Raw genomic sequence first — 17,301 nt, 5'->3', positions numbered from 1 at the left:
TCTAAATCGCTCTTTTGCTTTTTTTACTGCTTCCATCTTCAACGTGTTATTATTTACCAGAAATTAATATCTCTTATATAATATATATGTATTTGCTATTTATTCATACATTACTTGTGTCAAAATATCAAAACATATTTATGTCTACTTGTTTTTTGGAATTTCCGGTACTTGTGTCCATTGATACAATGTCGTTGAAAGAACACCCAGTATTGATGCACTGCATATACCTATAATCATTAATCTTTTGTTGTTTTCCAAACGTACAATTTTGAACTTCTTATCCATAATGAATTTTATTTCTGAGCTTTTCTCTACAACAAAACGAAATTACAGTAAATTAGTAAAAATTTTCAATAATGAAATGATTATACATGATAAAATTATTTGTACATACGTAATCCACTGTATTATGTTCGTATGGTTTGGAAGTATCTATACCATCACAGACTAATGAAATAGCAGAATGTTTTATACAACACTGTCTTAATTCCTCTATAACGTATTCACACCGTGATGGTTGATAGACGTTGTCTAAAATTAAATAACTAATCAGCACATGTATAATCTTAAATGCATAAATAAATAGAAAATTTTGCAATCTAAAGCAAAATTACATTCACGATCCAAACCTTTTAAACACTGCTGTAATTTACATGCAAACTTTTTACAGGGATCAGCAGTCGTCATGCGAACAAATCAAATATCTTTTTAGATATGCAAAAGTTTAACGAGGTACATCTTATATAATCTGAAGTTGCAACTGGTTCGATCGTACTAGTATCACAAAGCTAGTGCAAATAAAGGATATTTCAAAACTAGATTTATTGGTTATAAAATGTATAAATTTAACTATTTAATTAAGAACTCAGGAAATACTAGTAATGGAATATTAAATTTTTACCTTCCGCGTGATGGACTTCCAAACAATGAACAAAAATGATCTGAATAACCCAACGTCACGCGTAACAAAATCTTGATAGCAAGTAGATGGCACTCTAAACGTAGTTTATCCTAGCAGCCGACAAACGAACTTTAATGTACACATATACATAGTCATTAACGAATGTGTTAGGTTAAATTATAAAAATCGTTTGCTAATATCAACAGAAATATAACAATGTTGGGAAGAATTAAAACAAAACAGGAGAAAGGAGGTAAATAACAGAGTATCGATTATTCTAAGGCTATTTCAATATTGAATGCATTTTATTAAATATTTGTAACATCTCTCATAGGTTATATTTTTATTTATTAATATTATATATAAATCTAGAAACGTCAGATTGTATAGGAAATAAATCTTGTAAAATAGCTTTTTAAACAACATTGAAATTTATTTACATTTTATTTTCATCTTGCCATTTATTAAATAATTCTGTTTTTTAATTTTTTAAATTATTCAGAAACAATACTACTTTCATGTAAAGTAAACTTACTCTCTGGTATTAAATCTCCTTTTTTTTTTCCAGAGATTATTGCATATAGTGAATCAGCTGTTTTAAATAATGCTGCTGTGGTAGAATACTGTAAGATATCAATGGCAGCATTATCAGGAAGCACAGCTGGTTTATTAGGATTAACTGGATTATATGGTTTTGGTTTCTACATTTTTGCTGTATTTGGATTATGGGTAAGAATAATTTTTAAAAATATTATTATCATGTAATAAACACTGAATAAAAAATGCTTTTTGTAGGCAATGTTATTGTTAAAAGCTGGAGGTCAATGGAAAAAATATTTTATAAGTAGACGAAATCTTTTAACTAGTGGATTTTTTGGAGGCCTTTTTGTATCCTTTACACATAGTCTTATTAAAGGAAGAGATTGAAATATTAAATACCTATTAAAACGGGCAAGTATTTTCCTTATTACGACTTATTATAATCATACAACAGACATATGTGCTGTTTTGGACGTATCCTTTTATAAACAATTGAATATTCTTATTCAAATACAAGAATAAATGACATATTTATGTAACTCATCGCTATGCATAAAATTTATGTTTTTTATATTTTCCTTAATATATTATTAGATTTTTATATGGTATGGTACATGTATACTGATTAAAAGGATGTTTAGATTTAAGGGTTTATATTTTTTAACTAAATATGTCGTTAACTAATTAAATATATCACAAACAATTTCCAGTTGCTGGTCAGAGTAATAATATTGTTGATAAAGCACTATGTGATTTATTGTATATGTATGTACATAGAACACTTTCGAAAATACATTTATTCCGTCTGTTCCACCTGCTTGAATTTGTTCATTATTGTAATATTTCTAATGTGTATAATAATTATAAATGCAGTTAATCTGTATTTATTCTTCTGTTTCTATAATATACATATAATAAATAACATGGTATATGAACAATGTTAACAAAGCATTGTAAAATCCCAAGGATGAATTATCTAATACGATAACAATCTGTTGAACACAGTTTTTCAAAACATGATTAGAATAAAATTCTTTATTCGATTATTAAAATGAATAAATGATAACACATACATAATCTCATAACAAGTTAAACATTTCAATTCATACATAAAAGCTACGTTTAATCCTCTGTACAATATAATTTTCAATTAATTTTCATCAGTACTTAATATATTGCAGCATACCGCAAGAAAACAGTTCACAATGATATTATTTTGTACTTAACATGCTCACATTTTTATTACACTGTATAACAATAATAGTTTGACAATATTTTTTTTGATAGTCTTAAAACATTTGTAACTTATCAACAATTTTTATTTGATAAAAAATCCAAAACTTTGTTGGCAGTGAGAAAATAAAGTTTCATTTCTACCAATTCCATTTAATACCATGGTGATAATTCCTTGGTCGTGCGAGTGAACAGAGTTTTCTTTTATGTTACCGTACAAGGAGCTAAAGAGAGTGTTCGGAGGAAGATCAGTATTCTTGCAAATCAAATCTTTGTTTCGGAACTTTCCTCAGGAGCAGGTACGCTCTCGCGTTGACAACTCTCTGAAATGTCCTCAAGAGGTGTCCCCATTTCAAGACCCTCTAATTTCCTTTCTTGATCCATTTTCTCCAGTTCATGTTTACTCAAATGATAAACTATTCCAGCTCCATACCCGTCACCCAAAACGTTGATCGAAGTTCTGATTCGATCCCTTCGAATAATAAGATATGTTATTGAATCTGGTTTTCTGTCGCTTGACGTATATGAATATAAATAATGGACTTACAACATCCAATCAACTGCAAATAATAGAGAAATGTCGTTCGTCGGTAAACCTAAAGCTGTGAGCACTAATAACATCGTAATTAAAGCTGCGCTGGGAATACTTGCTGCCCCTATACTGGCCAAGGTTGCTGTGAGACTATATAGGCGAAGGAGAACCATAAGTAAGTAATAGACCTGGGCATATTTCTGTCACATCGATCATACAAACCTGACTGTTATAACTTCACCTATTCCTAACGAGATTCCATTCATTTGGGCGATGAAAATTGCAGCAACCGCCTCATAAAGAGCCGTTCCATCCATGTTCACCGTAGCCCCGACTGAGACTACGAATCGCGTTACACGTGGATCGATTTTATTGTTTTCTTCGAGGCATCGGAAAGTTACAGGCAAAGTTGCAGCGCTAAAGACATTAAAAAATATATCGTACAGTTTACATAAGCTTATTTACAAAAAAAAAAAAAAAAAAGAAAGAAGTTATCATCAGGTACCTTGATGCCGTTCCCAAAGCTGTAATCCAAGCTTGCATCATACCCTTGAAGAACACGGCAGGATTCTGTCGAGTTATAAACCAAAATATCGCTGGCATAGTGATTATAGCATGAATCAATAAGCCCACGATGACCGTCACCATGTACAAGCCCAACATCTGAGCAGTTGCCGTCAAATTGTTGATCGACATTATCTTACCAGCTATCAAACACATGATTCCGAACGGAGAGAACCTGCATAATATTAATACTCGAATCTTCTAGATTTTTCTTCATGTCAAATTACAAATCAGATAAGCAGCAAGGCAATCGGTAGCAGGCTAGAAATTAAGTCGTATCTCGATCGCTCACCACATCACAATAATGCTGACAAACTTCATGATTATTTCGTTCAGAACCACGAAGAAGTCGACCATCAATTTTCCTCGAGGGCCGATTTGTCCAGCGAGAAGGCCGAACGTAATACAGAACACTATCATTCCCATCACGTTCGTTCCATCCTTGTATATTAATGTTGGCTGGAGAACTTGACTGATTTCATTTGTTCCTATGGCAATCACTTCCGTCGTCACGTAAGTGGTCTGCACCTGCTGGAAGCACGCCTGCACCAAATTTTCCGGCACCATGTTTCTAAAAATGGTATTCATCGATGACGATTTATGCGATCTGTATCATGTATATCACGTACCTAACTATGTCGAGAATTGCGTCTAACGTAGACATTTTTGCGATATCCGTCTTAGGCGCGGTTATGGTGGTTTTGATTCTAGGATCACCGGGGTGGATTATAAGCACCATTGCGATGCCAACTATGGCCGCAAGAATGGTCGTTACGGTGTAATATATCAATGCTCTATATCCCATTCTTCCCGAACCCCTAGGGTCTAATTGCGCCATTCCTACAAAAAAGGATAACTTAGAGAGAGACTAGCTGAATGCAATGATTTATTGGATGTTGTATAATCACCGGAGATAAGCGACGAAACAATGAGTGGCAGAATGAACATCTTCAACAGTCGCATAAGGAGTTCTCCAGGGAAGCTGAGAAGAGTAATGGTTTGCGGCGAAGGACTGGCTAATCGACCAAGAAATCCAAGAACAAGACCCACCAACACTCCAATAATCGTAAGAACCAAGAGCGTGTTCTCTCCGAACCAATCCACCACCTATATTTATGTTCAAATAGAATTCGAATGAAATATAAAAGAAATGTTGAAAGAAGAGAAACATATGAATACAACTAACTAGTTGTAATCTGTCAAGCGGTGTCTTCTTATCGGGGCAAATCTTTTCTTCTTCCACGGTCGTTATTTTCTCGATCTCATCGGAACATGACCTAGAAATTGTTCTAGGTAAAAAATCAAACTGCAAAGAAGGTAGCAGTTCGCAAATCTTACGTTTGTGCTTCTTTAACTTCCGAAGCGCCTCTGAGGACCGCGACGGCTCCAGATATACGTTTCCCAAGAGACATTTTGATCAATTTGATAATATATCACTTTTAAGACTTCTTTAATACTCTTCCTCTGTATACGAGGAAGATCACGGAGAACTCGTACTCGTTCATCCCGCGGCTTTCACCGCTCTGGCGTCTGTGTCTGTACAAACCAAAGAGATCGTCATTGTATAAATTCCCTTTAACTACTAAAGAACTACACGTTCTCTTGTGCGTATATAACACAGAGTCCTTGTGTCTCGTTTATCAATCGATCAAAGTTAAAAAGCGAATATTAAAAAGCATGATGGAAGACCGACACTGTGCTAAAACGTAGAAAAGTGGATTTCCCATAGGAGGTCACACCTGAATCCTTAGTAGCAGATTCAGAAGCACAGTTTCAGAACCACTGCACCAATGCGATGAAATCGTATAACGAGCTAAATGGCATCCGTAACCGTGGATCTTGGCAGGTCTTTTACGCGCAATGGACTACCGAGTGACTACCGTATGATCGAATACCCGGGACCTGGCTGAGTATCGCGTCGTTACGATCTGCCATCACGCAGATAATATGCCCCATCCAGGAAGCTGATTAGAGCTCGTGAGGGGTCAGAGGGTGAACATCGTAAGAGTGAAGGGAGACAGATCGGAGAGTAACAGAGATAGTCGGCTACAGGAAGAGGGCACTCATCAGAACGGGTCGCACGGCACTGAATAAGCAGAAGGGAGAAAAATGTGTACCACGCGCGTCTGTTTCGCAGAAATAGACCCGTCTCTATTGGATCTACGGCATCGGCTAAATTGTTCTAAATGGAGAACTTGAACAGTTCATCCCTTGACGCACAACCCCCTACGAAGTGATTAAAATGTATTACAATGTTGCATTACCTCTTATCAAACGTTCCGACATTTACCATTGTAGTTACACGATCTGTTTCTACGTTTTCTCTTTCTTATATGTAAGATGCATTTGAAATAAAATAGGAGCTCTTTGAAAGACGTCGTTGCGTCTTAACAGGTTAATACGTTCTAAGTACAAAAGTACATTCGAGAGAAAAGCGTGGTTGTGGGCGTAAACGCTATGTACCACATATACATGCCACTTGCAAGACTCGTTAATTTTATCGAATTAAAGGCAACACCGTAAATCGCGTCATAATGCTAGACTGAAAAGTAAATTACGATCATATCTACGAAAATGGACGCCGCGTATCAGTTTCCCTTGCCTGATGTTATTTTAACGGGAAATTCGAATCTATGTTGCCCTGGTTAATTCATGGAATCATGGAAAGTGCATTAACAGTCGTATGCATCGTCATATTATTATGCGATTCTATTTATATATAAACCACATATATCCGTATTGAAATGCAATATGAAATTGGAAATTAATTGGAATTTGATGTATTTCACTGCGATTACTAAATTCGAATTGGAACGTTCATAGCGAATTATTTTGAAAGCATGTAGGATATGGGCCAATTTATAGGGCCCCTTTGTATATCCGTTGTAAGGTAACCCAATTTCTCTTGCAATGATGGCTATGAGTGACTATATACAGACTAATAGTTCATAACACTAGCAGTTCATAGAGCAGATGTACAATACAAGAGTAAGTTATCTGTCACCTCGAGGGACTGTTTAATATTTTGCTACACGTGCGTAACAAGAAATCGTAAATATAAAAAAGTTGTATTTCGTAGAAGTGAATTTCGCCGTTGAAGATAGTGTTATAAAAATATTGATAAATATGAATGTCGAAGGCATTTCAAGGTCAGTAGTATCCATCATTTAAAATTTATATTCTGATAAAATTGCATGTTAATGTGCAATACGTTGCTATGCGAGTCTTAACATATGGAAAATTCATCTACCCGATACAAATGATTTCTAAAAATTGAGAAGTGTAACATGTACTAGATTTCTCAATATTAATTCACGTAGATAACATCGACATCCATTTTAACAGATATATTTCCCAGATGGGATGGAAGAACATAGCCCTTAAAATACGAAGCATTTCGAACCGAGTCATTCTCAGATGTTCTGTCCGACCAAGCAAGTTACGCTTGTGCCGCGAGTCTTTCCATTTTATCGTGCCAATATTTTCATCATAGTGAAAACATGTTCAGTGAAATTATAACGAAAATATTCATATCATTAACGGTGTTTAATATAGTTTATGCGTATCAAGGAAATTCTTGGTGGAAGGTTGACAATTCGCAAAGACAAGGGTAATACTTGCATAATTGTATATATATGTATTTTTAAATTTACATTAGTAGTAAATGTTTATGAAACTAGTTTTATATTTCTAATTTCTGTAGACCTAACGTATGCGCCGTAGAGGTAAACGATGACATAAGCTATGCTTATTACACTGAAAGCAAACAGTGGAATCCTCGAAAAATTTGTGGCAAGCCTACGTAAGTATAATTATACATTTTAGATATGATACATATTTGAATACTTCAATGCTTTCATTCGCTTCGCAGATTCGTAAGATACGAATGCTGCGCAGGATATTATAGAGTTCCTGGGTATCTTGGATGCACAGGAGGTAATAGATGCAATTACATATTATCTTAGTCTTATATTCGTTTCCAAACTCAATTATATTTCTATTATCCCTTTCAGTAAAACCATTAATAAATCTCATAGAAACAACGCGACGAGTGGGTGCTACGAAATTTGCAAAATTAATCGAAAGTTCATCGTTCGCGGGAGAATTGATCAGTGGACCACCCTTAACGTTATTCGTACCATCCGACGATGCTTTCGATGTATGTTTAACGAAAATATGCGATGTGTAATCATCTAATATATCATCTAATATGTTTTAATCATTATCCTTTTCAGCATTACTTAAAAGTAAAAGGTATTCACCAAGAATACGACGGTAACAGATATGTAAATTTAATCGCGAATCATATAATAGACAGACGCGTATTATCAAATCAATGGCAAGCAAATCTTTTAATTCCATCGCGATTACAAGGAAACGTTTTAAGAATCAACAAATTTTCTAGCGGAGTAAGTAACATGTTGAATCGTAATAGCTTATATATGCACAATTGTTCAATAAACGCTTTCATCTTCACAGATGGAAACAGTGAATTGTCATCGAATTATTCGCAAGGATCAAGTTGCCACTAATGGAGTTGTGCATGTTATCGATGGAGTTTTGGATCTTGCTTTGGCACAAAATTCAGACATAATTGAGCTCGCTTCCAGGGACGGTAGATTCGAAATATTTACAAAAGCCCTTAAAAATAGCGAGTTAGGAAATAGAATTAGGTTCAGTGAAATACCCTGTACTATTTTTGCACCCACGGATCAAGCTTTTCATCATATTCCTAAAAGACAATTGACCGATATGTTGGAAAACCCGACAGCATTAAATGGTAATTGAATTGTGCCGAATACATATATGTAAGTTTTCTCTTCTATATAATATATTGTTTCGTTTAGCATTAATTGCTCATCATATCGTAACGCATCCTGTATGCGTGCCAAATATAATTTCGGAATATCATGCAAGCACTATGCAACGACAAGAACTAATATTAAATTGCGGTCCGTATGGACCCATCGTGGATAATGCAAATATAAAGAATGAAATGTATCATGGAAAAAATGGATTACTTTACGTTGTTGATCGCGTGTTACTTCCGGATCGAGGTAAATAATTCTTACTTGAATGGCATTTAAGATCTTCTAAGAATCTTTCATTATGAATATAACATATTGCAGCTAAAACTATCTTGGATGTGATCAAGGAGGAAAGATTATTTAAATTTTTAGAAATAATTAAAACAGCTGAATTGGAAGAAAGTTTGAGACATTTGAAACACTTCACAATGTTTGCTCCCTCTGAGACAGCAATGTATTGTATGTATATTCGATCTTTATTTTTGACAAAATTAGACAAACGTGTTTTGTTTCTTAATATAAGATGCTCTTTTATAGCCCTATCAAATCAGAAACTTGTAGAATTGCAAAGAAATCAAAAGAGTGCTCGGAACTTTGTTCTTAATCATATAGTTACGGGAACGTATTTCACCGATGAAATTAGTAGCAATCAAGTAAGTTAAGTGCAAAATTGAATATTCCAATATATTCCTCAGTAACTTTTAAAGATTATAATCCATTATAGATCGCTAGAACGCTTGAAATAGGAGTTCCATTACGCTTCCAAGTTTATCGTGGTAATTTTGGAATAGAAAACGCATTAATTATGAAAGCTGATAGAGAATGTAGCAATGGCGTTTTACACGTTATAAGTCACATTTTACATCCTGCAGAAGAATCTTTAGATTATATTTTGAGAAAAGAAGGCAATTTCAGGTAACTCTTTTCCTGTACACGAAAATTCCAAGACTCTGAGAAATATAAATGGAAAATTGTTACAGTATTTGGTTAGACGCTATGGAAAGAATTAAAGGCATTCAACCACAAATGTATGACCAATTTAAGCGCGCGAATTCTTCGTGTACATATTTCGTTCCTTCGGATAAAGCATTTAAACAGCTAGGAAATGCTAAACTTCAAAAATTATTGGAAGACAGGAACTATCTAACAAAGGTAATACTATTTTTATGAACAAATTGATTGATTCGATTAAAAGTGTTTTTCGTTGTTCACTTTCAGACACTACAAAATCATATCGTGGATAATATGTTACTTGCTGAAAGCTTCATGCCAGATTTACAGTATACCGTCAGAACTAAAGGAAACCCGATAAATATTATGAGAAAAAATAACAGAATTTTGGTAAGGACATAGTTTTTTAGTAATTTAATAAAAATAATAAAATGAGCGCCTTACAAAATATAATTTTTCACTCCAGGTAAATGATGCTACTCTTGTAAAGAGCGACATTTTGAATAAAGCTGGAGTTGCACACGAGATAAACTCAGTATTACTACCTGATCAGTGTCCTAATGGTCATAGAAGAATACATGATGGACCATTTGTAAGAAAAGCTTGTCTTTGAGATAAATAATTAAACCCATCTATATTACTGACTCACGTCACATATCCATTACGATACTATACATATTAATTACGATACTATATGTCTACCTATATATGTGTATGTATATATATATAAAGTTTACAAAGTATGTAGTAAGTTACTCATGCACTTATTTACTGCATTATGTATTTGTTGGGAACAATATATATTGAAATTTAAATGATTTCTCGACTACTTAATCGTTCTTTCTTTAACTGTGTTCAAAAGACATAGTTTCTTTTGGCTATATTTATAAAGTTGGCTACACTTGTAACACGTATAAATATTTCTTGTAACACATACTCTACTAAATATCTGCCGGCGTATATTATCAGATTGATATTATTATGCTTGTACTTGTATGGCATTATGGCTCCTGATTCAAAAGAAGAACGGTATTTCTATTTTAATACCTTAGCCATTTTATTAAAAGCAGTCCAAAATGAACGTACGACAATAGATCTTCGAAATGAAGCATCAGTTTATGGAATTGTAGAACACACAGATGCGTGAGTAATTTTCCGTTATATGTTATCATTATTGACCTAGGACTATTTACATTTTTTGCTTTTTTGCAGTTACATGAATATTGTAATGAGAGATTGCATCTTCACAGACCCTAGGGGAGACTCGTACAGTTACGACATGTTCTTTGTGCAAGCAAGAAATATCCGTTACGTTCATATTCCACCAAAAGTAAGTAATTTTAAAATATAAGTCCTACTGTAAAATTTTAGTTTAATTATAGTACATGATATTTAATTTTTGATAATGATATTGTAAATAAATACGAGTCAACTTTATTTTATTGCAATTGTCGAATGTATATTGTACGTTATATATTATTTAAAATATGCTCTGTTAAATTTATTAAACTTATTATTGTATGAAAGCTTTACATAAAGTGTCTTACGGGATAAGTATTACAAAAAATAGATATCATTTTGTTGTTGCGTTTATGCATATTATTATTGTGTTGTCTAGGTATTTTTGAAGTCATAGGTTGCTTATATATCAGATAACTGAAAGTTAAAGTATAAATTTAGAATGATTTTATCTTTGTGTAAACATTGTTTCTTTACTAATAAAAATGGATATGTGTTGTGTATGTAGTATGTGTTATGTATGTAGTATGTGTTAAGTGCTTTAGTTATATATGAACATATACATACAAATAAATAAGAGAAATGATAAAATCTTGGCATCTGCTTTACAAATCATTAGCATCTTATTCACAAGTGCAAAGTATTTTGTGGTATAACACTGGTGAAAAATTAAAATTTTTTACACATTTTCGGACTCACATAAATTTGAAATATTACTCTACAAAAGCCTCAATTATTCCATCAACACAAGTCAACATGAGTGCATTTAAGTTCCTTGATTATGACTGTATTGGATTTGATTTAGACAATACACTTTTACGTTATAATGTGACAAACATGGTACACTTGATATATGAAACTTTAGCCAATTATTTAGTTACAGAAAAGGGGTACAACCCCAAATATTTGTTAAAGCCATTAGAAGATAAAGATTTAGATTTTATGCAAAAAGGATTATTCTTAGATTTTGAAAGAGGAAATATACTTAGAATAAATGCTGATGGTGTAATTCAAAGAGCATGTCATGGAAGTAATCTATTAAGTACTGAAGAAATCAAAAAGATATACCCTGGGCAGAGATGGGAGACTACAGATGCTTTTTGTAATGACATGTTATCCACATGGAATGGTCCTTTATCAATGAAAATGAGAAGTTTATTAGATTATTTTGATGTTCCATCATCTCTTATTTTTGCAAGATTAATAGATACACTTGATGAAGAACAAGGAGGACCTTTGAATGCATATAATGTTTGGCCTAACATGTTGGATGGATTGATTGAAATGTTTAACAGAGATCATTTTAAAATGAACAGAGGGTACTTTTTTCCTAGCCTCAGAAAGAATCCTCATAAATATATGTATAAATGTACTGCAAGAACTATAACTTGGCTTCAAGAATTAAAAAGACATCGTATTACTTTCCTTATCACTGGATCAAATGTTGATTTTGTTGATTTTAATGCTACTTATGCTCTTGGAGAAGATTGGAAATCTCTATTTGATATTGTAATTTGTTATGCAAAGAAACCTGCTTTTTTCATTGAAAAACGCCCTTTTCTTGATATTGTAAATAATGAAGAAGGTAATAATATCATAGAAAGTAAAGATTTGAAACAAGGTGGTATATATAGCCAAGGTAATTGGGAAGGACTTACTGAATTCCTTGAAAATTTATCTGGAAAGCAAAATCCTCGTTATGTATATATTGGTGATAATCTTTTGCAAGATATTTATGTACCAAATTCATATGTACAATGTGATACAGTAGCTGTAATTGAGGAACAAATGTCTGAGGGAATGGTTCAACAAAACTTATCACATCCTGATGAAAAAGTATTAAATTCAACATTTTGGGGCTCTTATTTTTGTTTAAAAGATCGTAACATTAATATGGACTCAATATGGGGACATGTTATAAAAAAATATTCAAAACTTTGCATACCTGATATAGATTTAGTAGCTCAACAGCCATTAGAAGAATCTTACTTATGTTTTTATAAAGATGGAAAGAAATATGATGGATATTATCCTGCAGTACCACTTAGTATATCTACGTTTTAAATTCATAAATTTATCCCCAATTTATTAACCCCCAAACAGAAGTTTTGTTGTTTTATGTTAACTTGCATGCTATAACATATTAGTATCATATTTATAATATATTCTTAATTCAAGATACGTATTATACCAGCTATCAAGGAACAATTGCAACATTTGCTAATGCATAAGAGGGACCTAACATGTACTAAACGTACATTAAAATCAAAACATACTGAACAAAAACAACGAGAAGGGCTAGCAGCAGTGGAAAAAATTTTAGAAGATAGAAAAAAAGGCAGAGCACAGATTGAACAGAAATAAAACTAATTAATAACAAATTGATAATGTTATATTTTTATTAACAATTAAATTTTCCATTTACGAAAATAACTTCTATATAAACCTACATTGCATAATACAGTGTACAAGTTTAGCATAAAAATGATTGTTTTGTACAAATTGTAAGTACAGTTGCCAATAACTGATATATAAGTAAATATAGACAAAGTAAATTTATTTAATTATATTAGTCAACACCTTATTATAATGATACAAAATAAATAGTATTATAAAAGAATGTTCTCAACTTTCTATTATGGCCTTGTATATTTTTTAGAATAATATTAATTAATATTTTTTATAATAATATACAAACCTTTAATGATTTAATAAATGTGTAATAAAAGCAGTATTTCATAATAATCCAAGAAGGTACTAAAAATCTTATGTGACACACCCACATAGGGTTTTGTTGCAAAATGATAATGCTCAGGTATTAAGAAAATGTAATACCTATTTGGATAAAGTATTTGTTATTTTCTTTGAACAGCAATTGCTATTCCCATTCCTCCACCAATACATAAGGCTGCAACACCTTTGTTTCCACCAATTCTTTCTAAGGAATGCAATAGAGTTACTAATACTCTAGCACCTATAACAGAACATAGATTAACAAGAATACTACAAGAATATAATATCTTCGATTATTCTAATTTTGCTGTCATACCAGATGCACCAATAGGATGCCCTAAAGCAATAGCTCCGCCGTTTATATTAACTTTGTTAGGATTTAAATCAAGAGTTTTTACGCAAGCTATAGCTTGCGCTGCAAAGGCTTCATTTAATTCATATAAATCTACTTCTTCTTTTGTCCACTTTGCTTTTTGTAACTAAAATATTCACCTCCTTCATTACATGAATTTATATATCGTAACTAAACTTTATCTACTAACCACTAACTCAACTGCTGGCACAGGACCCATGCCCATAATTCTTGGTTCCACTCCAGCTTCAGCTACTGCAACAATTCTAGCTAATGGGGAAAGTCCTTTTTGTATAGCAATATCTGCAGACATAAGAACTACTGCTGCTGCTCCATCATTGATGCCAGAAGCATTACCAGCTGTAACGGTACCTTTAGCCTGACAATGTATAATTATTATATGATGAAGTATTTCAATTTATGAAAAAAATATGTAATTAGTCATACTTCCAAAAAAGCAGGTTTTAATTTTTGAAGACTTTCTACAGTTGTTCCAAACTTAGGATATTCATCTTTATCCACAATAATAGGTTCTTTTGTAGTAGGTACAGTTATAGGAATGATTTCCTTGGAAAAATAGCCTGCAGTAATTGCAGCTTCTACCTTCTGTTGAGATTTAGCTGCATACTCATCCTGTTCTTTTCTACTTACAGTGTAGTCGTTAGAAATATTTTCAGCTGTACATATATATATATATATTCACGAAATTATACAATCGTAATACAATAATTTTTATATGATAGAGATGTATCAATTACAATCTATACCTGTTACTCCCATGTGAATTCCATGAAACGCATCCATCAAGCCATCGATTAATAAAGTGTCTTTCAAATTACAATCTCCAATTTTTACACCTTTTCTAAGGTGTAATACATGACAAGATTGACTCATACTTTCTTGACCACCAGCTACAACTATTTGGTTCTCTCCAGCTTTTATAGATAAGTATCCATTCAAGACTGCTCTAAAAACATGTGTTTTTTGTAAAATTTATTCAGAACATATTGCAATTGGATATATTGCAACATATGGAATAACTTCAAAATTAGAAGAACTTCATTAAAATACTCTTTTCACTATGACAACATTATATAAAGTAATGACATCCATGATGTAACGTGACTAAGAGAAGATCAGATTTTTTAAAAAAATTGTGGTCATGAAGTAATAACATGCATGATATTGTATAACTAAATAAGGTTTGAATTACAAAACTGTATTTACTTTAAACCTGAACCACATAGCATATTAATTAGGTAAGCAGGTACAGATATAGGAAGACCAGCTTTTATTGCTGCTTGTCTTGCTGGATTTTGTCCTTGACCTGCAGTCAATACCTGTAAAATGAAGTCTCACATATATTTTAAGATAATTAATTTTATTATGTTTATATTCAGCTATTAATATATCAAAAGATTTATATATACATTATCTTATATATTATCATAGGTTTCTTTGTAGATTTAGGAATTAGTATATGATTAATGTTTGACAAAAAATATGTATTGAATAATTTAAAATGATTAGTGTATATAAACATCGAAGTTAATTATAATTATAGATTACCTGTCCTAGTATTACTTCAGAAACATCCACAGGTTTAATATGAGCTCTTTCAAGACTCTCTTTAATAACTATACTTCCTAGATCTGATGCTTTCAATGATGATAAAGAACCACAGAACGATCCTAAATATAATTAAGTATTTTATAAAATAATAAGATCTATAATAGAAATTAATTGATTAAAATTCTAATGATTTTATGTTATATGGTAGAGGCAATAAGAATAAAATACAGAGATAAAAGCAATATAAAAGTAATGATATAGGAATAAAAATAAACAGAATATAGAAATTAGCGCTATCATAATAATATGCTTATGATTTGTATACAACTTTTGCATTTTAGATCAATATTATTTAAGAAAAATGATATGAATAATTTTCTCACGAATGTGCAGATGTATGATGTATTTTTAAATGAAAAAATATTTAATTTGTTAGAATATAACTAAAATAGCAAGAAGGTAGTAGGCGATGTACTTTTTTAATGAAACACGCTTTTATTACGTATAACAAAAATTATTGCGAATTGAAAATTTCAATGTACAATGACATTTAAACCGAGGTATTAGTATAGTATAGAATAAATGTTATTATTTTCAATCGTTATATTATTCAAACTTGTAAGAAATAAATTTATACCTATAGGTGTTCTGACCGCCGATATTATTACAACGTCGTTATTGCTCATGTTGAAAACTTATTCAAAAATACGTGTAAACCTGTGAAGAACTGAACGAAGACTACCGCCACGATCCGATATAACGGAAATAAGTTGGCAGAAGTATTATATAGTAATTTATGCCAGTAACGGCTTATTGAAAGTGTGTCAATCGAAATGTAGGCACATTCTTAGGTAGATAGTTCCACGTGTGTCTCGATGAATGTTTTTTAATACTTTTAAATTAATATGACGATGAAAATTAGTATTACTGTAATCAAGTTGCAATCAATTATCAGATTGATTATTTTATTATATTTTACTTCTCTATTTGAACAAGCACTTTATTTAATCTATATCGGAACCTCTACTGTCTTAGATGTGATACGTTCCTGACCAACGTCATCGGCTGACTGACTTCTAATTCGGCGTACAGGTGGCGCTGAACCACCAATCGCGGTGTCGTGGTGGTGCTCGTTTGTTTTTACCCAGCGTGCATTGTGAATAGTGACTGGTGCTAAGATGGCCGACAACAAGGAGGAGATTTCGGAGCTCGTCGAAAAGCGAGGTATTTATTACAGTTGCTCGATTTATTTTTTGTGATCACCGTTTAGAATAAAAGCTCGATACACGGCGAACATGTCGGTGATCTCGGACAGACGATATGATCCGTAGTTGCGATAAAAATCACGCCATCTGCACGCACGGTGTTCAGGAGGAATGATCGCGAAAATCGACGTGAATATACTAACGAATCGGGCCTGTTTCCCGTGTCTCTCGCAATATTCACGTTATTCACGGATAGTTAACCTAGGTTACGTTGACAGGAACGTATATGTCAACGCGACGTCACGTTCAACCGGAGCCAAACATGCCACTTTTTGACAGGCTACGTGCACATTCGGTTGCACGATACCCTTTGTACAGTGTTCAGTACGTGCGAGCAGACAGAATACCGTGCTCGTTCTCGTGTGTCCGCCTAAGCGCTATGCTTGTTACTCATTAAGGTCATACGCCGACGGCCTTGCAATTCGCACCGTCGTTGAAGTAATCTCACTCGAGATTACCGTTATCTCTTACCGCGAATTTATTGCCGGTTGATTCGTCTATAACACCTACCGATGCTCTAGCGTGCGCGTGTTGTCTATGGGTTAGATTTTTAATCGCGGTATTTGAGAACATCAGCAACGGGAAGCGAACGTTCCAATAGTTTCGAA

The 17,301-nt window shown here is 32.8% G+C and overlaps 8 protein-coding genes across 13 annotated transcripts in view; 5 read left to right on the top strand and 3 right to left on the bottom strand.

The window, feature by feature from the left end:
- Positions 1-74: 74 nt before the first annotated feature.
- Positions 75-837, bottom strand: LOC139989477 (cx9C motif-containing protein 4). The gene is made up of 3 exons (XM_074111854.1): positions 633-837; positions 398-534; positions 75-314 (listed from the first exon to the last, which is right to left on the bottom strand). Exons 1-3 carry the CDS (start codon positions 688-690, stop codon positions 297-299), a joined length of 213 nt encoding a protein of 70 aa, XP_073967955.1. The 5' UTR covers positions 691-837; the 3' UTR covers positions 75-296.
- Positions 838-986: 149 nt separating this feature from the next.
- Positions 987-2,257, top strand: Emc6 (ER membrane protein complex subunit 6). The gene is made up of 5 exons (XM_072007927.1): positions 987-1,157; positions 1,473-1,633; positions 1,700-1,792; positions 1,899-1,918; positions 2,039-2,257. Exons 1-5 carry the CDS (start codon positions 1,121-1,123, stop codon positions 2,067-2,069), a joined length of 342 nt encoding a protein of 113 aa, XP_071864028.1. The 5' UTR covers positions 987-1,120; the 3' UTR covers positions 2,070-2,257.
- Positions 2,258-2,464: 207 nt separating this feature from the next.
- Positions 2,465-5,656, bottom strand: Eaat-2 (excitatory amino acid transporter 2). 2 transcript variants are annotated; one of them, XM_072007903.1, is made up of 10 exons: positions 5,513-5,656; positions 5,112-5,309; positions 4,960-5,050; positions 4,682-4,880; positions 4,403-4,613; positions 4,066-4,344; positions 3,715-3,948; positions 3,432-3,626; positions 3,225-3,359; positions 2,465-3,149 (listed from the first exon to the last, which is right to left on the bottom strand). In XM_072007903.1, exons 2-10 carry the CDS (start codon positions 5,183-5,185, stop codon positions 2,942-2,944), a joined length of 1,626 nt encoding a protein of 541 aa, XP_071864004.1. In that variant the 5' UTR covers positions 5,186-5,309; positions 5,513-5,656; the 3' UTR covers positions 2,465-2,941. The 2 variants fall into 2 exon arrangements, with proteins under 2 accessions (XP_071864004.1, XP_071864005.1); XM_072007904.1 differs by having other exon boundaries at positions 5,467-5,625.
- A 173-nt stretch (positions 5,657-5,829) lies between these two features.
- LOC139989451 (transforming growth factor-beta-induced protein ig-h3) lies at positions 5,830-10,350 on the top strand. 2 transcript variants are annotated; one of them, XM_072007899.1, is made up of 14 exons: positions 5,830-6,922; positions 7,119-7,383; positions 7,477-7,575; positions 7,645-7,709; positions 7,787-7,932; positions 8,009-8,182; positions 8,253-8,553; positions 8,621-8,830; positions 8,903-9,040; positions 9,119-9,234; positions 9,306-9,496; positions 9,562-9,733; positions 9,800-9,922; positions 9,999-10,350. In XM_072007899.1, exons 2-14 carry the CDS (start codon positions 7,274-7,276, stop codon positions 10,143-10,145), a joined length of 1,992 nt encoding a protein of 663 aa, XP_071864000.1. In that variant the 5' UTR covers positions 5,830-6,922; positions 7,119-7,273; the 3' UTR covers positions 10,146-10,350. The 2 variants fall into 2 exon arrangements, with proteins under 2 accessions (XP_071864000.1, XP_071863999.1); XM_072007898.1 differs by having other exon boundaries at positions 5,830-7,383.
- A 43-nt stretch (positions 10,351-10,393) lies between these two features.
- Positions 10,394-13,389, top strand: LOC139989469 (U7 snRNA-associated Sm-like protein LSm10). The gene is made up of 3 exons (XM_072007926.1): positions 10,394-10,675; positions 10,745-10,862; positions 12,950-13,389. The coding sequence occupies exons 1-3, from the start codon at positions 10,536-10,538 to the stop codon at positions 13,133-13,135; spliced, it is 444 nt and encodes a 147-aa protein (XP_071864027.1). The 5' UTR covers positions 10,394-10,535; the 3' UTR covers positions 13,136-13,389.
- Positions 11,284-12,953, top strand: Nt5a (5' nucleotidase A). The gene has a single exon (XM_072007909.1). The coding sequence runs from the start codon at positions 11,354-11,356 to the stop codon at positions 12,833-12,835; it is 1,482 nt and encodes a 493-aa protein (XP_071864010.1). The 5' UTR covers positions 11,284-11,353; the 3' UTR covers positions 12,836-12,953.
- Positions 13,146-16,224, bottom strand: Acat2 (Acetyl-CoA acetyltransferase 2). Its single transcript, XM_072007914.1, has 8 exons — positions 16,066-16,224; positions 15,426-15,547; positions 15,084-15,196; positions 14,624-14,823; positions 14,304-14,533; positions 14,047-14,235; positions 13,821-13,983; positions 13,146-13,745 (listed from the first exon to the last, which is right to left on the bottom strand). The coding sequence occupies exons 1-8, from the start codon at positions 16,112-16,114 to the stop codon at positions 13,627-13,629; spliced, it is 1,185 nt and encodes a 394-aa protein (XP_071864015.1). The 5' UTR covers positions 16,115-16,224; the 3' UTR covers positions 13,146-13,626.
- Positions 16,225-16,479: 255 nt separating this feature from the next.
- LOC139989441 (uncharacterized) overlaps positions 16,480-17,301 on the top strand; it is a 207,709-nt gene continuing 206,887 nt past the window's right edge. For 2 of the 4 annotated variants that reach the window (XM_072007869.1, XM_072007872.1), the window contains exon 1: positions 16,481-16,652. In XM_072007869.1, coding sequence (XP_071863970.1) covers positions 16,607-16,652 — 46 coding nt within the window. In that variant the 5' untranslated portion in view covers positions 16,481-16,606. Of the gene's footprint in view, positions 16,653-17,301 lie in introns of all 4 variants that reach the window. The other 2 variants (XM_072007863.1, XM_072007876.1) reach the window with 2 other exon arrangements.

Source organism: Bombus fervidus, chromosome 7, assembly GCF_041682495.2.
Source record: "Bombus fervidus isolate BK054 chromosome 7, iyBomFerv1, whole genome shotgun sequence".
Taxonomy (NCBI): domain Eukaryota; kingdom Metazoa; phylum Arthropoda; class Insecta; order Hymenoptera; family Apidae; genus Bombus; species Bombus fervidus.
The sequence above is the reverse complement of the archived record's forward strand: the minus strand, read 5'-3'. Positions and strand labels throughout refer to the sequence as shown.

Excerpts from the sequence above, each read along its gene's own strand:
- LOC139989477 (XM_074111854.1), bottom strand. The coding sequence starts at position 690 with ATGACGACTGCTGATCCCTGTAAAAAGTTTGCATGTAAATTACAGCAG. Across the intron at positions 535-632 it reads ATTACAGCAGTGTTTAAAAG|ACAACGTCTATCAACCATCA; the intron begins GTTTGGATCGTG and ends ATTTAATTTTAG.
- Emc6 (XM_072007927.1), top strand. The coding sequence starts at position 1,121 with ATGTTGGGAAGAATTAAAACAAAACAGGAGAAAGGAG. Across the intron at positions 1,158-1,472 it reads AACAAAACAGGAGAAAGGAG|AGATTATTGCATATAGTGAA; the intron begins GTAAATAACAGA and ends TTTTTTTTCCAG. Across the intron at positions 1,793-1,898 it reads GATTTTTTGGAGGCCTTTTT|ACATATGTGCTGTTTTGGAC; the intron begins GTATCCTTTACA and ends ATCATACAACAG.
- Eaat-2 (XM_072007903.1), bottom strand. The coding sequence starts at position 5,185 with ATGTCTCTTGGGAAACGTATATCTGGAGCCGTCGCGGTCCTCAGAGGC. Across the intron at positions 3,949-4,065 it reads GTCAGCATTATTGTGATGTG|GTTCTCTCCGTTCGGAATCA; the intron begins GTGAGCGATCGA and ends AATATTATGCAG. Across the intron at positions 3,627-3,714 it reads GCTTTGGGAACGGCATCAAG|CGCTGCAACTTTGCCTGTAA; the intron begins GTACCTGATGAT and ends TAATGTCTTTAG.
- LOC139989451 (XM_072007899.1), top strand. The coding sequence starts at position 7,274 with ATGTTCAGTGAAATTATAACGAAAATATTCATATCATTAACGGTGTTT. Across the intron at positions 7,576-7,644 it reads AAAATTTGTGGCAAGCCTAC|ATTCGTAAGATACGAATGCT; the intron begins GTAAGTATAATT and ends TTCGCTTCGCAG. Across the intron at positions 9,235-9,305 it reads ATGAAATTAGTAGCAATCAA|ATCGCTAGAACGCTTGAAAT; the intron begins GTAAGTTAAGTG and ends AATCCATTATAG.
- LOC139989469 (XM_072007926.1), top strand. The coding sequence starts at position 10,536 with ATGGCTCCTGATTCAAAAGAAGAACGGTATTTCTATTTTAATACCTTA. Across the intron at positions 10,676-10,744 it reads ATTGTAGAACACACAGATGC|TTACATGAATATTGTAATGA; the intron begins GTGAGTAATTTT and ends GCTTTTTTGCAG. Across the intron at positions 10,863-12,949 it reads ACGTTCATATTCCACCAAAA|ATACGTATTATACCAGCTAT; the intron begins GTAAGTAATTTT and ends TCTTAATTCAAG.
- Nt5a (XM_072007909.1), top strand. The coding sequence starts at position 11,354 with ATGATAAAATCTTGGCATCTGCTTTACAAATCATTAGCATCTTATTCA.
- Acat2 (XM_072007914.1), bottom strand. The coding sequence starts at position 16,114 with ATGAGCAATAACGACGTTGTAATAATATCGGCGGTCAGAACACCTATA. Across the intron at positions 14,236-14,303 it reads TAAAACCTGCTTTTTTGGAA|GCTAAAGGTACCGTTACAGC; the intron begins GTATGACTAATT and ends ATACATTGTCAG. Across the intron at positions 13,746-13,820 it reads GCATCCTATTGGTGCATCTG|GTGCTAGAGTATTAGTAACT; the intron begins GTATGACAGCAA and ends GTTCTGTTATAG.